The 17497-nt window shown below is 54.7% G+C and overlaps 6 protein-coding genes across 6 annotated transcripts; 3 read left to right on the top strand and 3 right to left on the bottom strand.

The window, feature by feature from the left end:
- Window positions 1-1116: 1116 nt before the first annotated feature.
- BO82DRAFT_371848 (MFS transporter) lies at window positions 1117-5307 on the top strand (the record flags this gene model as incomplete). The annotated part of the gene is made up of 6 exons (XM_025637290.1): window positions 1117-1546; window positions 1595-1850; window positions 1912-2519; window positions 2993-3107; window positions 3187-3886; window positions 3937-5307. 6 exons carry the CDS (start codon window positions 1117-1119, stop codon window positions 5305-5307), a joined length of 3480 nt encoding a protein of 1159 aa, XP_025495671.1.
- Window positions 5308-5433: 126 nt separating this feature from the next.
- BO82DRAFT_302878 (putative DnaJ domain protein) lies at window positions 5434-7251 on the bottom strand. Its single transcript, XM_025632142.1, has 2 exons — window positions 6739-7251; window positions 5434-6642 (listed from the first exon to the last, which is right to left on the bottom strand). Exons 1-2 carry the CDS (start codon window positions 6915-6917, stop codon window positions 5550-5552), a joined length of 1272 nt encoding a protein of 423 aa, XP_025495670.1. The 5' UTR covers window positions 6918-7251; the 3' UTR covers window positions 5434-5549.
- Window positions 7252-7516: 265 nt separating this feature from the next.
- On the bottom strand, window positions 7517-10261 carry BO82DRAFT_351287 (uncharacterized protein). Its single transcript, XM_025634388.1, has 2 exons — window positions 9467-10261; window positions 7517-9387 (listed from the first exon to the last, which is right to left on the bottom strand). Exons 1-2 carry the CDS (start codon window positions 9861-9863, stop codon window positions 7571-7573), a joined length of 2214 nt encoding a protein of 737 aa, XP_025495669.1. The 5' UTR covers window positions 9864-10261; the 3' UTR covers window positions 7517-7570.
- Window positions 10262-13603: 3342 nt separating this feature from the next.
- BO82DRAFT_351284 (uncharacterized protein) lies at window positions 13604-14470 on the top strand. Its single transcript, XM_025634387.1, has one exon. It carries the CDS (start codon window positions 13822-13824, stop codon window positions 14161-14163), a length of 342 nt encoding a protein of 113 aa, XP_025495668.1. The 5' UTR covers window positions 13604-13821; the 3' UTR covers window positions 14164-14470.
- Window positions 14471-14583: 113 nt separating this feature from the next.
- On the top strand, window positions 14584-15935 carry BO82DRAFT_351283 (uncharacterized protein). Its single transcript, XM_025634386.1, has 2 exons — window positions 14584-14715; window positions 14773-15935. The coding sequence occupies exons 1-2, from the start codon at window positions 14627-14629 to the stop codon at window positions 15842-15844; spliced, it is 1161 nt and encodes a 386-aa protein (XP_025495667.1). The 5' UTR covers window positions 14584-14626; the 3' UTR covers window positions 15845-15935.
- A 467-nt stretch (window positions 15936-16402) lies between these two features.
- On the bottom strand, window positions 16403-17460 carry BO82DRAFT_185100 (uncharacterized protein). Its single transcript, XM_025630465.1, has one exon. The coding sequence runs from the start codon at window positions 17170-17172 to the stop codon at window positions 16561-16563; it is 612 nt and encodes a 203-aa protein (XP_025495666.1). The 5' UTR covers window positions 17173-17460; the 3' UTR covers window positions 16403-16560.
- Window positions 17461-17497: the final 37 nt, after the last annotated feature.

Here is a 17497-nt window from a genome sequence, read left to right as displayed (position 1 = left end):
ACAGACGTTTGGGCACAAAAGCCAAGAGATCAATATTCTAATCTCCGTCAGTTGCGATAAGATCTCACCCGGCAGGACTTGCAAGTACCGCATAGGTCGGCAAGCCTCCGACAAGCATCATCGGACATCCGAAGCGCTGGTCAAACCCAACTTTCCGCCACACAGATCCACTTTCCCACTGAAAAAAAATGTTAACTGATTGGGCAACGACAGCGCGGAATCGGTCCGGATTCCCTGGCTCGGTTAGGTTTGAAACAACTCATAACCGATAATGGCTTTGACAATGGGCAAAACGGCCATTGCCATTATGTCCGAATTGCCCAGAACCGTCGGCGGTCCGTCCGCTGCCCTGCGGAGCTGGACTGATAAAGACTCGCAGGGAGGATGATTTGGTCGTCTCTTCCAGCATTTCCTACTAAATTGGCCCATGAACCGGACAGACAGGGGTCGCATGAAGAAATTCTAACTCCGCCTCAACCTATCTACCCATATATAGCAGTTTGGCTGTGTGTATGCACTGGACCTGACCTGCACTCACGACGGGGACAAGCTCTATATCTTTAGTACGACATTCGACATTCGTGACACGAACCTGGCTCCTCGGGCCAACAGGGACCGTCTCCAGCCTCATCTGGACCATTTTCGAGCTCTTCTAAAAATAATGTCCGAGGCCATCTTGCTGTCCAGACCGTTATCATTCTAAGAGAAGAAGAAAAGATGAATCGGCAACAGGCGGCCGAGAAGGCTTTACACGACCAGACCAATATCCTCCCCATTGGACAACTGCTGGTTGTCTTCTCCGGCCTGGCAGTCTCTCTGCTCATTACTTTTGTTGATCAAAATGGTATCAGCGTCACGCTTCCTACGATAGCCCGCGACCTCAATGCCCAGGATACGATCTCCTGGGCAGGAACTTCGTCTTTGATTGCGAATACAATGTTCACAGTGCTGTACGGTCGACTTTCTGATATCTTCGGTCGAAAGATTGTCTATCTCTGTGCGTTAGCACTTCTCTGTGTCGCCGACTTGCTTTGCGGCCTTTCCCAAAATGCCCCCATGTTCTACGTTTTTCGAGGGTTGGCTGGCGTTGCAGGTGGCGGCGTCACGTCGCTGACCATGATCATTGTCTCGGATATCGTTACCCTCAGGGAGCGAGGCAAGTATCAGGGCATTCTGGGAGCAGCCTTGGGCCTTGGAAACGTCATTGGCCCGTTCGTCGCTGCAGCTTTTGTCATGGACTCGACCTGGCGAGGATTCTTTTGGCTCTTATCTCCACTGGCGGCGTGTTGCATCATCGTCGGATATATTCTCATTCCCAACAACTCCCGAAAGGATAGTTTCCGGAAAAATGTCCGCAAGATTGACTTTTGGGGCGTTCTCGCCTCGTCAGTCGGGATCATTTTCTTGTTGATTCCCATCTCCGGGGGTGGGTCCTATTTCAACTGGGACTCGCCTATGGTTATCAGCATGCTCACTATTGGAGGCTGCGCCATCCTTGCCTTTATCGTGATTGAATGGAAAGTGGCGGTGCTGCCTATGCTTCCAGGTATGTCCGGGTAGCCATGATGCGGATATAGGACACTAACGACTGCAGTGGTGTTCTTCAAGAACAAGGTGCTCTGTGCTCTGTTTCTGCAGAGTTTTCTTCTTGGTGCTGTCTATCAGTCGTACCTATACTATTTACCTTTGTATTACCAAAACGCTCGCGGATGGTCTCCAATCGTGTCTGCTGCGTTGACTGCACCCATGGTAGCTTGCCAGTCACTTGCATCGATCACCTCCGGACAGTACATCTCACGTATGAAGCGTTATGGAGAGGTGATCTGGGCTGGCTTTTTCATGTGGACATTGTAAGTGACCAGTCTGTTCCCTCCCTTGCCGACTTGAGTTTGCATTCTGACCCGATTCCAGGGGAGCTGGTTTGATGCTACTATTTGATCAGCATACTAGCCCAGGTGCTATTGCTGTCATTGTCGGCATTGCTGGCATCGGCGTCGGCTGGACCTTTCAGCCGACCATGATCGCTTTCCAAGCCCATGCTACTAAATCACAACGAGCAGTTGTAATCTCAGACCGGAACTTCTTCCGTTGTATAGGAGGTGCCTGTGGCTTGGCCGTCTCTGCGGCCCTACTCCAGGCCACCCTACGATCCAACCTCCCAGCCGGGTATAAGGACGTTGCGGATTCATCGTATACTCTTCCGTCCCGGAACGATATCTCGGATTCCGATTGGGAGCAGATTCTCGCAGCTTATGTGAAGGCATCCCACTCTGTGTTCATCTTGCAGGTTCCACTGATGGGAACGTGCCTTCTTGCGTGCCTGTTCCTTCGGGACCGAGGCTTGGAGCGACCGAAGGATCCGCATGAGATAGAAGAGGAGAAGAGACAAGAAGAGGAAAAGCGGAGACAGGAGGAAGCTCGAGAGCAGGAAGAGCAACGGGTTGCTGGCCAAGATGTGGAGACTCAGGTACCGCACGCATCTGAGTCAATTGAGGACGATCATTCTACTGCACGTCCTAGTAATGACGAAAAGAAGGAAGAAGAGCAACAGAATGAAGGGAAGGGGGTATCGCATAGTGCCGTTTAGTTGAGAGGATTTGATTGTTAGCATAGCATGTACGTACTGAGTGAATGAAGAGATGAAGAGCAATACCAATACCAATACCAATGCTTAGCGGCGGGAAGAACCGCGGCGTCTTGGCAGATTTCGGAGGGCCGACGCTATTCTTTCTATCTTCCCCACTTCTCCGACTAACTTACCACTCCATCCCTCCGACAACTGCCCTGCTGCGTGCAACTACGAGTACGTACGACGTCAGTCTAAGTATACAGTACATGGTGGTGGTGGTGGCAACAATGACACAATGAGTGGTATGGAGACTGAGGGGGTCTCCCCCCACACAAGAGCGTCTTCTCCCTCTCGGGATTACAATCCTCGGAAGCGGGGGAGGACCGCTTGCACTCGCTGTAAGACGAGGAAACAGAAAGTCAGTCACTGGTCAGCGCTCGTCAAGAAGGGTCACACTGACCCTACCCCACAGTGCGACAATAACTATCCCACATGCTCCAACTGCCACAAAGCTGGAGCGAATTGTGACAAGGCTTCCGTGCGAAATGATCACGGATCTCAGAATGAGTACAGACCGGATATCTATGCTGCGCGGCGAACATGCTGATATTTTACAGATATACACGAGCTTTAGAGAGCCGGATACACTTTCTGGAGTCGCAATTAGATTCAAGACCCAAGGACAGCCGGGCCAGCAGCCACGTGGCTCATCCTGTCGCGGCACTCCTCTCTCCTCAGAATCCCCCGACACCAGCTGGATCGACCACCGAACTCGACCGGAATGCCGTCGGGGAGATAGTGGGCTTTCTCGCCCTCAACTCGTCGGAAGCTCCGGCGTATGTGGGATCCAGCTCCGGGCTGTCTCTGGCAGCAGACCTCGGAGAGATGGTTCAAGCCACCGTCTGGAACCAAGCTCTCTCATCGTCGCGGAACCCGACCGGGACACGAGCGGGGCAGCTCCCAGGTCACAATTTCACCGGACTCCCGCCGCAACCGTCTACGGGGGATAAGAGCTTCGAAGAGCGGGCGCGACCGCTGCGCATGGAGGAGTTGCTGTCGAAGACCACGGACCCTCCGAACGATGAACTGGGGTCGCGGATCCTGCGCGCCTATCTGACGAGACTACACGTGCGGTATCCCTTTCTTGATCGGACTGAGTTATGGCGCTTGCACGAAGACCGCTGGCGGTTGGCCAGGACTCCACGCGAAGAACTTACCAGGGCGGAGCGATTTGGTATCTTCAAGCTGTATCTCGTATATGCAATTGGAGCGACGACTATACAGTTGAGTGAGAATCTGGCTACAATTCTTCCCGAGGTGAGTTGGCCCTGTTGAGCTCTGATGACTTGATCTAATGTCCTTGGTAGCAATTCTATACAACGGCACTACAGACGGTACCCAGAATGTGTGAGCCACGGTCGGTGGAGAACATTGAAGCCATGACTCTGATGGTGGTTTACCATCTGCGATCTGCGTCCGGTCAGGGCATGTGGTACATGGTCGGGCTTGCGATGCGGACCGCCATCGACCTGGGCTTGCACCGAAAGGCAAATGAAAACAGCCTGGATCCGTTCACCGCGCAGATGCGACGTCGTCTGTTTTGGACAGTCTACTACCTCGAGCGCGTAGTGTCGATGTCACTAGGCCGGCCCTTTAGCATTGCAGACCGACACATCGACCTGCCGTTACCACTCGACGTCGACGACGACGTGCACGATCCGGCTGTGCTGAACGCATCTCCGCCGATGGACCGAATCACAAGCCTAACATTCGCAATCTACCTCATGAAGCTCCGTCGGATTGACTCCCGAATTCAGCATAAGATCTACCGAGCCGATCGCCCACTGCATACTCTGCGCTCCAAGATGGACCGTCTATATCTGGAACTGGAGGAGTGGAAGCAGTCCGCGACGCGCCGTTTCAGTGGATCCGACCTCGACTACCCGATGCTCCACTACCACCGGGCTCTCCGGCTGTTGATCCAGCCGTTCCTGCCCTCGCTGCCCCTCACCGACCCCTACTACCACATCTGCCTGCGAGCCGCCGGAAACACCTGCCAGACGCACAAGCGCCTGCACCAGACCCTGGAGTACGGCCACTCCTTCCTGGCCGTACAAACCGTTTTCATGGCCGGCATCACGCTGCTCTACGCCCTCTGGACCCACACCAGCGATGTCTGGTCCGTGCAGCTCAGCAACGACATCCGCGCCTGCTCCACCGTGCTCTTCGTCATGGGCGAGCGCGCCAAATGGGTGAAGAAATACCGCGACGCCTTCGAGCTGCTCGTCAACGCCGCCATGGAGAAGCTCGAAGGCACCGACGCCTCCAAAAAGGTCGGCATGGCCGAGCTGATGACGGCCCAGCATATCGGCGGCGGCGGCGCGATCAACGCCGGCATGTTCCGCGACAATCACCCCAGCACCTCGCGACCCACGGATGGAGGGACATTGGCGGCGGCGGCGGCGGCGGCGGCGCAGCAGCAGCAGCAGCAGCAACAACAACAGCAGCAGCCGGCCGCCAATTCCGCGGTCTCCGTCGACCCGACCAGTCAGGACCACGGCGTGCGTATGGCGTTGCAGCTCGCCCCCTGGATCGACCTGGAGGAGGATAGCCCGTTCTGGATGCCGGATTTCGAGACTCTGGAGGGGCTGTCCGGGGATTTGTGGAGTAGCGGAGAGTTCGCGCCGTTTGCGCCGGTCGATCCACTTTTTGGGGTTATGACGGGCCCAGATGTGTGATCTTCTACTATACTCGAAGGTGTCGAAGTCTCAGGGCGGGAGAATTGGTGTCGTAAATATAGCATGCCCGTAGCCTTGTAGCTTGAAGTTGCAACCTGCACCTTGACTATACGAAAGACTGTGTGTCTCGAGGTATTTCTATTGGATTGTCTATCTAGCGCACGGCCGAATGAAGAAAAAGTAGAGCATATGCAACTTCATCCATGCGAGCAGCTTGTGCACATCATTTTGACCAAGATATACTATAACTCATCCTTCACGACACGAGGCTGCGACACCGGACGGCCACTGTCCTGATCGAGCACGACGCCGTTCTTCTTGCGCCACTTCTCCCACAGGGCAAAGAACTCCTTCTCCATGCCGCTCTCCATCTCATCCGGCAGGATGACGGTGTACTCGATATACAGATCGCCGGGGTTTTCTTCCTCGTCGGACTCATGCAGATGGCCCTCGGAGTAGAAGGGCATGCCCTCGCCCTTGACGGTCTCGACCGCCAGGGGCTGCACCACCTGGCCGCGCGACCGCGCGACCTGCACGACATGGCCATCCAGATGGGTTATATTGCGGGACCACTCGCCCATCCAGGCCTCGCGCAGCGACAGCGCCTCCTTCCAGAACAGATCCCTGCCCTTGCGGCGGAAGAACGTGCCATCGGTGCCTCCTTCCGGGAGTAACTCGGGCTCGCGCTCCTCAAGAATCAGCACCAGATCGCCCGCAATCCAATCGGGACTCTCGTCGGCCTCATTCTCAAACACAATTCTTGTCCCCTTGCCCATCCCCGGCTCGATCGTCGCAAACGTCTCCACCTCCTTCCGCACCACCCGCTGGCCCTGGCACACCGGACACGGCCGCTTGACCATCTTGCCCTGGCCCCCACACTTGTCGCAATGCATCTGCACCTGCTGGAACATACCGGGGGCCAGCTGATGCTTTTGGATCACCACCCCGCGGCCCGCGCACTTGTCGCACGTCACCACCTCCCGGTCCGCCGACCCCGTCCCCTCGCACGCGTCGCAGATCTGCTGCTTCTCCACCCCGAACGACACCTCCCTCCCATTGTAGAAATCGCGCAGCGGCAACCCGACCTTCAGCTCCATGTCCGGTCCCCGGCGGTGGCCCGGCGCATGTCCGAAGTGGCCCCCGCCCCCGAAGAACCGCGAGAATAGGTCGAATGGGTCGTTGCCACCGCGGCGACCTCCGGCGGTACCGCCTTGGCGGTGTTGCTCGATGCCCTCGTGGCCGTATTGGTCGTAGATCTTGCGCGTGGTGGGTGTCGAGAGGATGTCGTAGGCTTCGGCGATGAGCACGAATTTCTCGCGGGCCGTGTCGTCGCCTCTTTGTTTTTAGGGGAATGATTAGTGTCTGTGGTTGTGATTGTGGTGGAGGTGGAGGGTTGGAGGGGGGGGGGGACGGAGGTGTGGGCAAACTTACGGGTTCTTATCCGGATGGAACTTCTTGCTGAGCGTCCGGTAAGCGCGCTTGATGTCCTTCTCCGAGGCGGATTTGTCCAGCCCCAGAGTCTTGTAGTAGTCGTCGGCCGCGAGGACGAGTTGCACCAGACACAGGGTGAGGGCCACGAGGACGAAGAGGGTTCGCACTGTTGGGAGCATGGTGGATGATGTTTTCAGAACGGTATGTGGGCTGTCAAGGGGCAGCGCATGTGGTTGGTTGGGTGTTGCTTGTAGTATTGTACTGAGTGGTGTGGGTGCGTGTGTGAGTACGTATGTGAGTATGTGGTCTGTTGGGTTGCTCGCGGGTTCGCGATAGCTACAGTACAGCTGAAACGGCGGAGTATAACTAACGGTAGTGACTACCTCGCAAGTTGCGAGCGTAGATGGAATAAAGTGACAAAAGAACGGGAGTAGAATTTCGAGACAGATGCCACGAGAACAATTGACCAGTCCCTCAAGATCAGTCAAGATCTCAAGCAGCGAGGCACAGGAGGGATAGAGTAAGTTGTTTCTTCCTGACGGGGTTGTTATCAGTGCTTCTTCTCTACTGATTAGGTGGCCGCAACGGGCCCCGGGCGAAGTGTTCGTCCGACGACCGCGTCACGTGGACTATACTGCTTAGGAGCATACGGCGGAATACTCCAATGGAGACAGTTCATTCAATTCATTCATCAACGTAACGATAAAATGCAAAACTCATCGCTAGGAACTAAACCGAAACGCCTAACAGACCTGTGGCTATACATTATGGCATTCTCCCCAACACAATCTCATATTCCATCAATTACAAGGCATTACCAAACCCCGAAAACCTAAGCCCGACGAACGGGCACGTCGAATATTTCATTTCTCCAGGTTCCCGCCAGAGTGCGATACTCATCGCCCTCCTCGATGGCCTCCTCCGCCCGTAGCCCCTGCTGGTTCCAGACCTTGACCAGACTGCCGGGGGCATACACACCCCTGAACACGCCCTCACCCGGCGGCTCCAGTCCGATCCGGGCCTCGACGTCGGTCTCCGGCAGCGCCTTCAAGCGAGCCAGCACCGCCCGCACGAAGCTGGCCAGGTCCTGGGGGTTGGCAATCCGGGCTGCCCGCAGCCGTTCGCGGGCAAACACCAGCTCCCGGTTCAAGGCAAACGCCGCCTGCACAATCTTCTCCGCGATTTTCTTCTCCAGCACACGACGCACGAGATGCTTGAGGAAGGGCTTGGTCAGCCAGAGCAGCCACTTCCACCGGCTACGATGCACCTTGTAGTCGAGCTTGTGGATCCGAACGCGGACCCCGCGCAGGGTGAAGATCTGCTCCAGCCTGTCTCGGCCGACTTCGATGTCGAGTGAGATGTCGACCCCGCGCCGGTCTAGAAAGAAGCTGGCGACACCCTCATCGTTGAACCGCAGGAAGGGCCCGGAATGGGTCCGGATCCAGTACCCGAATTCAGACGCACTGATGTTCAATCCGTTGATGGTCGCCGTGAATGTGGTTTTGATGTCCGTGGCGGTCCGTTTGGAATGCTTCTTCACAATGTCGATATCGTTGCGCGTGGTCACGTGCATCCGATAGGGAAGAAAGGACGAGTAGTTGACCGTATGGCCCGGCTCAAGGATCAAGCTCTCCAGCAGCAGGTCAACCTCGGGTGCGGAGATCTCCAGGCGAGGGATCGGGATGAATTGCACCGTACGAAGAACCAGTGGCAGGAAACATTCGAGCAAGTCTGCCGGCAGCTGGCTCTCGCGGCGATGATAGGCCTCATAGATATCCTTGTACAGCTTTTGGGTTGCATTGGTCAGATTGGACACGGCTTTATCGCTGGGCACCGTCCGCAGAGCTCGCTTGGCCTGGATCAGAAAAGCATCGACGTCCTGCCTGAACCGTGATTCGGTTTTGACCTCCTTAGACTTTTCCTTAAGCTCATCGAATTTCTCTTCCGCATTGTCAAAGAAGTTGGGATCGGTCATCATCTCCTGGACGACGTGGCCGGTTTCCGAGAGGAACTTTTCAAACTCAGGATCGGAGTTGGCATGCTGCAACACCGTCTCGAAGCGCTCCTCCAGAGCCTTCCATTCCTCAGCATCACCGAAAGATTGCAACAAGATCCAAAAGTGCTGCATCGCCTGCTTGAGGTCCGCATTGACGTCGACATCTTCTTCCGCCGCTGTGACGACATCCGACGCGGCGTTCACGTAGGCTTGAGCATACCGACGAACCAGCTGGCCCAAGGTTGAGATCGAGTCCGAGTAGTCTGTACGATCCTTGAGCCTAAGGACGGTCCGCTTCAGTCGGTACAGCAAAGCCTCTTTCTCACGGCCAGCGAGGTGCTCCTTTGCACTGCTGACTGCATCTTTGCCGGTGCGAGCCAGGCCATTCCCGGCAATCTCAGCCACCTCAGTCGCTTCGTGTCGCAGGTCCTCACCCGTGGGTGTATGACCTTCATCTGCACCTGCACCCTGCAACGCTTGGGCCTCCTCCTCGGACGGTTTCAACTGCTCGCCAATCTGCTGAGATGCGCTGGACAAGGAAAAGGCCGTGTCGGAGAAGATCTGCCGGCCAACAGTAGTCAAATCGTCCATGAAGAGGCGGAAGTCGGAGTTGGTCAGCAGGAGGCTTCCCACGGTACGTAGACTGTCGTATGCTGCATCCGCAGAGTTAGCGACAACCTTAGTCCACTAAAACCGTCCATGGTGTAGAAAAGGAGTGAGATGTGTACTGACCGGCTTTGGTATCGGCCCTCACCCTACTCTGGCGAGCCTGCTGCTGGATCTTGTTAGGGTCAATCGAGGCGCGCGATCGAGCCAGATGCCACAGAAACTCCTGCAGCTTGTCATCCTCATTCTTCTCCTTCAGGAATTCGATGAAGACCTGAATCCACAGGCGACAATCGCGGATGATCTGACGACCTACGGAGCCCACATCATGGGTCTGGGTGGAGAGCACATCCGAAGCCAGCAGGGTGCGGAGGTTGACAATCACCTGTTCCGTGGAAGGCATGTAACCGTCCGAGAGGGCCCGGATCATCTGGTAGGTGTGCAGTTTCTGATGCAGGCGACGCTGGAGGGTCGTGTCCTCCTCATAGCGAGGGAGGAGGGGCTCAGTCTCCCCTTGCGGCATGGTTGCGCTGGTTTCAGCAAACACGAAGAGTAGATCTACTTGCTCGTAGAAGAGGGAAAGACAGATGGAGAGATAGAAGTTTGATGGAGCAGCAAATACCACCGCAAATTCCCTGACTCAGGAGATGGCAAAACGGAGGGAATTGTAGGAAAAGAGGGGAAGCGATGGCAGCTCCAGGGTTGGCTGATTCCTGTTGCATGGAATCATCATCGATCACGGGCTGGCTGGGTGGTCCAATCACTCTTGCGTCACCGCTCGCTCCCTTTCCTCGCCGCTTTATCAGTATCCCCACGTGATCTGTCAGTCGGTATCTTATCGTATCGCTCTTATCGATAAGGCGGCTTCTGGGGTGGTTCGTCGAGAATCCATGATCGGAAGAGTCAATTCCATGGTTATGGACAGTCCTAGAGGTCAGTAACATGGCACACTTCGTTCATCTCAACCGTCAACTGACTGAGTCCAGAGATATACTCTGCAACGGCTATCTTGCTTGGTTGTGGTCGAGCTCCCATCCCCGTCCGAGACAGTCACCAATCAACACTACTGCGAGTTCGTTCCCGTTTGCCTAAAGTATAAACACAGACTGAACTCGAGACAACACGACGAAGATCACGTAAACAAGCAAGCAGATCCCTGCCGTCGTTTGTCCGCAAGCCAGGAAAGAAATCCCTCTCTGTCACAGAAGTTTACACGATACGAGAGAGCCACCGGAGGAAAGAACAGCAGGAAAACCATGGAATGACGGGGGTTTGTCCGTGCCGCGCTGCAAGGCAGATCGTCAGGTGTACGAGAGCACCGCGCATACAGGGTTCAGGGTGACAGCCACCCAAGTTGTAACACATCCGTCATCGCGTCCCGCATACCGGAGGCCGATCAGAAACAATAACAACAACGTAATGAGCGATTTATTTTCGCTGGGCAGGGGAGGGAGAGTGGACGAGCAGCTGGTTGCCCTACGATTGCCGCATGCTTGCAAATTCCCTGGCTGGTTCCACCACAAGCCGAAGAGTGAGCGATGGTGGACAGGTTAGCAGTCCGGGATCATGATGCAGGTCGAATCTTGCTGAGCTAGGTACTAGGCTCCTAAAGACCTCTCATATGAGGTATATATTGACACCGCATGAAAGGGATTTGCCCCATGAGAGATCCAATACAGGGCGAACAAACAATGATCAGCAGTGGTCAAGCTTTGTGACCCATGCATCTTGAATCCGGGGAGCAAAGGGGCGAAGGAAGGGGAGACACGACCTGCTCAAGTGGGTAAACCCGGTCGCGGTAGGGATAACTACTCGTCCCTGCAACCTGGCGTGGAGAGAACCTAGGGGTGTGCTTTGTCCATCTCGCCTACACATTCAGCCTGAAGTTTGAACCTTGAAAGCGAGGGGACAGGTGATTTTCAACCCGAGCGTTGGGAATGAAGGGAAAGGTCGACGGAGTAACCCGTTGCCCACTAGCTCCTGATGAAAAACCAATCCACAGCATGAAACAATAACTTCGCCCTACACTGAGCTTCCCATTGAAAGAAAGACCAGGGGTTTGGATCTGCAGGCGTCTCCATCGGCTAAGCCGCCAATAGCTCGAGCAGGGTAGGCGGTGACGAGGACCAATGCCGCGAGAGACTGTTTTGAACTTTGGATGGAGTCGATGGAGTCGATGGACCGTCGCACAACCCGAATCTTTATCGTCGCCCAAGACGCAATCTCCTCAGATTTATAATAAGAACGAGGCTCGACCTGGACGGTTTGTGATTGCCTGCCCAAGCCCTCTCGCATTGCATCGAAAGCAGCACGGTTCAAGGGCGTTAAGATTAATTGTAGTGCGATTCTAGTAGGAATATAGTGTGAAAAGAGGGACAGTCTATCAGTCTAACTGGTGTAGGCCAAGCCATCCGAGCCGAAAATGGCCACATCTCACCCGAGCCTTTGCTATTTTGGAGGCGGCTGACTCAGCTCTTGCTGACTGAGCTCCATCGGATATTTCCATCGGTCGGGACCGATCGGCGCGGCAAAGCAACGGAGCCGGCGGCTGGAGCATGCCATTGGACCGCCCATGTGTGGAATTTGGAGTATTACTCATTATATTCGGTCATTACTCAGTATATTTGGAGAAGAATTTAATGGGGGGTGAGGGGGGGGGGCACACACGCGAACACACACAAATTTATTCGCGCATTCTGATCGTCGATATTTATGCGTTCTCCTTGTTCGGTGTGCCCTATCATAGAGCCTGCATGCAGCATTGGGATGTGCCAGTCGACAACTCCTTCCTGGTAACATTTGGTCTGCGGTTCAGGGTGACAGATGCTGTGAAGATGTCGTGGCCATTTTGTGTGTGTGTAAGCTGTTGGTACCTGCAGCCAGATGAGGAGAAAAACAAGAGAGCAAATGTTACTGAGTTGATGAGGAGAAACCCGGGCCGCGTTTGCTGCGGGGAATCCAGAGATTCGCATCCGGTCCAGAATCCTTCCTCACGCAGTTTAGCTTGGTTTGTGTCATGGTGACTGTTGGTGTTTGGGAGGTTGGATTGAAGTTTTGGAGAGCCTGAGATTCTGCCACATGAAGTTGGTGGAGATCCACTTCGGGACCCTTTTGGGTCTATTGCTGCTTTGGGCTTAGTTTTCCCGATGTGGAGACATCAGAAAATGAGAAAAAAAAATGAAAAGAAAAGAGAAAAGAAAAAAAGAGAAGCAAGAAAAAAAAAAAAAAAAAGGATCGGGAAAGGTATATCGGGATTGGACCGAGATGGTCTATGGGCTGCAGTCCTGTTACTGTACCTCTTCACCACCTATGCACTTTTCATCCGCATCAATTGTGGTTGAGTTGAACACCCAGAATCTCCTCGAGAGATGAAGGGGAAATGCAGGCAGGATTTCATACGAGAAATTGTAACTCTGTCCGTCACGGAGTCCGGAGTCGATTGTTGGCGAACAACCAACTTCGCTTCAACAGACTGACAAGTACATTGTATACTTCAGTCTGCTACCTATCAACTCCCTGCAAATCTGCAAGCTGCAATCTGCAATTCCCAACCATCAGCGGAATCCTCCGCCATTGTGCATACGAAGTGCACAGCAATGACTCCCGTACTCGGTCCTACAACGTAGTCGTTGTCCTGGTGTCAAAGAAATACCGCATTTTCAGTGACCGTCTGAGCAGTCTCAGCTCCGAAACTGCTCCTTTCCAATCTGGACACGTTTATTCGCCTGCATTTACTCCGCATTTGCACTGCATTCGGCGAAGGCTCCCGTTCCAAGCTTGAAACCTTTCTCCATACCCGGACTTCCACGCTGTCTCTACCCAATCCTCTTCCCACCCGACACTCCTCAAAGCTTCGTATCCCCATTTATCTCCATTTTCGACCGGAGCCAGGCCCCATCTTCCCACCCGATCGAGACGGTTCGCTGCCATGCACCCAACGTGACCCGATCCCCACCGGACCGGTCCCGGTCGCCCCTACTGGCCCTTCGCCTCCCGATTCTTCCCGATCGCTGTCATCCCTAAAACAATATCCCCTGGTCCTGGTTCATAGTTCTGGCAACGGCCTCGTCAGAAGATCACAACTACCGTGCGCGCTGACTGACCTGCTGTGGTTGAACTTCGGAATGCGGTGGATATTGACTCAGGGGCGCTCAATGCGTTTAGTGCCTCAAGGACTTAAAGCCAGACGGCCTGTCGCTTCCTCAATTCGATTGATTCTGTCATCCTCTTCCATCTCCCTTTCTTCTTTTTCTTCCTCCTCCTCCTCCTCCTCCTCTCGCATTGTGACCTCGCCGGTTGGTATTCGTTTGAAAACTACTCTCGCCACTGCACAGCCGTCCACCATGGCTCGCTTTCCCGCACAAAGCCGACCCGTCCACGCGACTTCCTTCGTCAGCCATCCCGCTCCCGCGTAAGTAAAATCTTCCCAGTGACAACTCCATGACATCTGGGCCAAATCCTCCATCATCGATCGTGCAACAATGAAGAAGCAGAACGGGAGCACACGAGCAGAGCAGAGCAGTGGACTAACCATGGCCTCAATTAGCGATTCGTCCAACTTTGACACCGCCAACCCGGCTTACATCCGCAAATATCTCCGCACCTATGGCTTGACGCCCCCGCGTGCCGAGTCATACGAGACCCAGAAGACTCGCTGTATGTGCCACTCGGCCTCTGGTCGCGCGACCTCACTAACAAGCGCGCAGGCTTGGCTCAATTGGCTCTTAAGCAAACCGTTATCGACAAATTCCTTTACCTCAGCACTCTCCGCAAGAACAATGTTCACCTGTTCTACCGTCTGGTCACGGATCACCTCAAGGTAAGTTAGTTCGGATAGGGACGCTGCGGACGAAAACAACCCGTTGACTGACATGCATTCAGGAATTGACCCCCCTCATCTATACCCCCGTCGTTGGAGAAGCTTGCCAAAGATGGTCTGAGATCTACCAACAGCCGGAAGGTGAGTAATCCCCGGATCCCTCCCTGTCCACGACGTGAAACCGGGCGCTAACGATGCACCCCGCAGGTATGTATCTGAGCTACGAGGACCGGGGCAATCTGGCTGCTGTTATCGCCAATTGGCCCCAGCCCAACGTCGAGATCACTGTCATCACCGATGGTTCCCGCATCCTTGGTCTCGGCGACCTTGGCATCAACGGAATGGGTATCCCCATTGGTAAATTGGCTCTGTACACCGCATGTGCCGGTATTCGTCCCGAGGCTACTCTCCCCTTGACTCTGGACCTGGGTACCAGCAACAAGGCTCTCCGGGAAGATCCGTTGTACATGGGTAGCCGTCGTGACAAGGTCACCCCCGACGAGGAGCGTGAGTTCATGGACGAGTTGATGACTGCTCTGACCGAGCGCTGGCCTGGGTAAGTCATTCCGCCTGGCTGATACCGGAAGAGCGATGCTAATATGCACCCCATCAGTATTGTCATCCAGTTCGAGGACTTCAAGAACCCCTTCCCCGCTCTGGAACGTTACCGCGACGTTTACACGTGCTTCAATGACGATATCCAGGGTACTGGAGCTGTCATCCTCGGCGGTGTGATCAATGCTGTCAAGCGCTCCGGCCTTCCCTGCAAGGAACACCGTGCTGTCTTCTTCGGTGCTGGCAGTGCTGGTGTCGGTGTTGCCAAGCAGATCGTCGACTTCTTCGTCCGTGAGGGCATGACCGAAGATGAGGCCCGCGCCTGCTTCTACTTGGTTGACACCAAAGGTCTCGTGACTGCTGATCGCGGTGACAAGCTCGCTGACCACAAGGTCTACTTTGCTCGCACCGACAACAACGGTCTGCAGCTGAAGACCCTCGAGCAGGTTGTTGACCACGTGAAGCCCACCATCCTGATGGGTCTTTCCACCATGGGCGGTGTCTTCACCCCTGAGATCCTCCGCAAGATGGCCGACTGGAACAAGAGCCCCATTGTTTTCCCTCTGTCCAACCCTTCCTCCAAGTCTGAGTGTGACTTCGAGAGTGCCATCACCAACACCGACGGCCGTGTGCTTTTTGCGTCTGGTTCCCCCTTCCAGCCCATGAGCTTCACCAACTCCGCCGGTGAGACCCGCACCTACTACCCCGGCCAGGGTAACAACATGTATGTTTTCCCTGGTATTGGTCTGGGTACCATCCTCTCCAAGGCGGTCAAGGTCACCGACACCATGATCTATGCCTCGGGTGAGGCTCTCTCCAAGGCTCTGACGGCCGAGGAAATCGACAATGGTCTCCTCTACCCCGACTTGACCCGCATCCGCCAGGTTAGCGTTGTTGTGGCGCGCAATGTCATCCGTGCGGCCCAGGAAGCTAAGGTCGACCGCGAGACCGCCCTGCGCAACATGGACGATGCCACCCTGGATGCCTGGATCAAGGCCCGTATGTACGATGCTCACACGGAGGTTCTGTCTTTGGAGCGCGAAGTTGGCGCCATCCTGTCCAGCCTGGGCGCCAGCGCCTTGTCTCTGCCTGGCCTGAGCGAGGAGGCTGAAAAGAATGCTAAGCTGTAAATGGCTGTGCCTGGTTTGTCTTTTTCATCTTTTGCATCCCTGTGTTGACCAGGTTGCTTGACTTTGGAGCGATTCTTTTATTTTTTTTTTTCTCTCATATCTCATCCACCAGCTGGATGGATGCATTCTTCTTGTATACCCCCTTCTTGCACCGCTTCCATGCCCCATATAATGACGAATTTGTGTTGGATCTTACCGACTTCGGACTCGGATTGGTTAGCTTAGATACTGTGAGTGGGTTTTCGGGTTGGGTAAAATTCATGACTGCACAATGTTCCAGACCGTCGATACGTGTTTTCCTCCTCGACACAAATCGGAAGAGTATTCTCGCACAGGCGTATCTCGGACCTCGGCTTCCTCTTTCAGAATTCCATGTGATGCACCGTAGAGTCACGCTCATGATCGTGTCCTCTCACCTGAGGGAGGTACCTTTGGATTCATGGCGTGAGGGGGTGATATCCTCAGCTTTGTACCCCGCAGCGTCATCCATGTCCAGGCTGACAGGTACAGTACAGTACCGGTGAAGATGGCAGGGAGATGCGGGGAAAGCCATGCAGCAGCCATCAGCCACCTGTGACCTCATTCAACCCAGGTCAGGTCAGGCTGGCTGGCCAGCCAGCAACCCAGCCCGGGAGTCTCGTGGCAAAAGGATCCAGATTCATCTAGACCCGACCAGATGACCCCCCCCTCCTCCTCTTTTCCTCTTCAGCCTGGCTTCAAAATAGACTTTCCTCTAATGACTGCAAGCCCTGCAACCACCCCGGGGCTAGCCAGTGGGGATCCGCGTGGTCGGTGGTCCACGCTCCTGCCTGACACTTTGAGTAGGGGTATAGTGGACCTCGGGATCTCAATACCGAGGGGATCATTGGTCCGTCGAGTTGGTGACTTAAAGGGGCAAGGGGAAGATGATGCGCGTTGTTTGGGGGTTGTGTCTGGGACGGGGTGAGCACCGGGTGACCGGCGGGATATGTACTACTGGGACAGCGGGAGGAAATGGCCCGGTGAACTGTACGGGTGGTCTTCGGCTGAGTCTGCTCCGGGAGGTGGGAGGTGGTGGGTGGTTCTCCGGTGGTCCGAGACTTACGTTCCACGCACGCCCTGAGGGGTGCATGTTCAGGGATCGTCGGTGGATTGGATTTGTGGGAGATTCGATTGGGTTGGCTTTGATTGTATACATGCAGGCTGTATGTATGTAGCGAAGCTACCTGTTTGAGGTCAGGTTGGTTCAGGTTAGGGTTGGGTTCACTCAGGTACTGAACAACTTCCATTGTGTTGCAACATGTTGAGCATCTGACAGTAAGTCCACCACAATAAGCAACGTTACTCATAAGATAGCTAGAAAAGGAATCCGAAAATAGATACAACTGTTCGCGTCCATACTTGGACAGTATGCCGGCGACTGGCCCTGTTACCGGACGAAGGGCGTGATTCACGATGGATCCATGATCTGATCCCCACAATCCACCTAGAATCTTCCAGGGTTCTTCCTCCCTCCCTCCCTTCCTTCCTTTCTTCTTCAGGTATACACCTCGTGGCCTGATCGATAAGGATAAGCTAGGTAGGTAGGTAGTCAATGAAATTCAATTCTGCTTGATAAGCATAAGCATTCTGCAGCGAAATCTTGGCTCCAACCCAAACGACCGGGTTGCTCCA

The sequence above is a fragment of the Aspergillus uvarum genome, assembly GCF_003184745.1.
Source record: "Aspergillus uvarum CBS 121591 unplaced genomic scaffold BO82scaffold_7, whole genome shotgun sequence".
NCBI classification, from domain to species: domain Eukaryota; kingdom Fungi; phylum Ascomycota; class Eurotiomycetes; order Eurotiales; family Aspergillaceae; genus Aspergillus; species Aspergillus uvarum.
The sequence above is the reverse complement of the archived record's forward strand: the minus strand, read 5'-3'. Positions and strand labels throughout refer to the sequence as shown.

Coding starts and splice junctions, on each gene's coding strand:
- BO82DRAFT_302878 (XM_025632142.1), bottom strand. CDS start 6,917: ATGCTCCCAACAGTGCGAACCCTCTTCGTCCTCGTGGCCCTCACCCTG. Junction 6,643..6,738: donor TTCCATCCGGATAAGAACCC/GTAAGTTTGCCC, acceptor CTAAAAACAAAG/AGGCGACGACACGGCCCGCG.
- BO82DRAFT_351287 (XM_025634388.1), bottom strand. CDS start 9,863: ATGCCGCAAGGGGAGACTGAGCCCCTCCTCCCTCGCTATGAGGAGGAC. Junction 9,388..9,466: donor GAGGGCCGATACCAAAGCCG/GTCAGTACACAT, acceptor CTGCGGATGCAG/CATACGACAGTCTACGTACC.
- BO82DRAFT_351284 (XM_025634387.1), top strand. CDS start 13,822: ATGAAGAAGCAGAACGGGAGCACACGAGCAGAGCAGAGCAGTGGACTA.
- BO82DRAFT_351283 (XM_025634386.1), top strand. CDS start 14,627: ATGGGTAGCCGTCGTGACAAGGTCACCCCCGACGAGGAGCGTGAGTTC. Junction 14,716..14,772: donor CTGACCGAGCGCTGGCCTGG/GTAAGTCATTCC, acceptor GCACCCCATCAG/TATTGTCATCCAGTTCGAGG.
- BO82DRAFT_185100 (XM_025630465.1), bottom strand. CDS start 17,172: ATGAGTAACGTTGCTTATTGTGGTGGACTTACTGTCAGATGCTCAACA.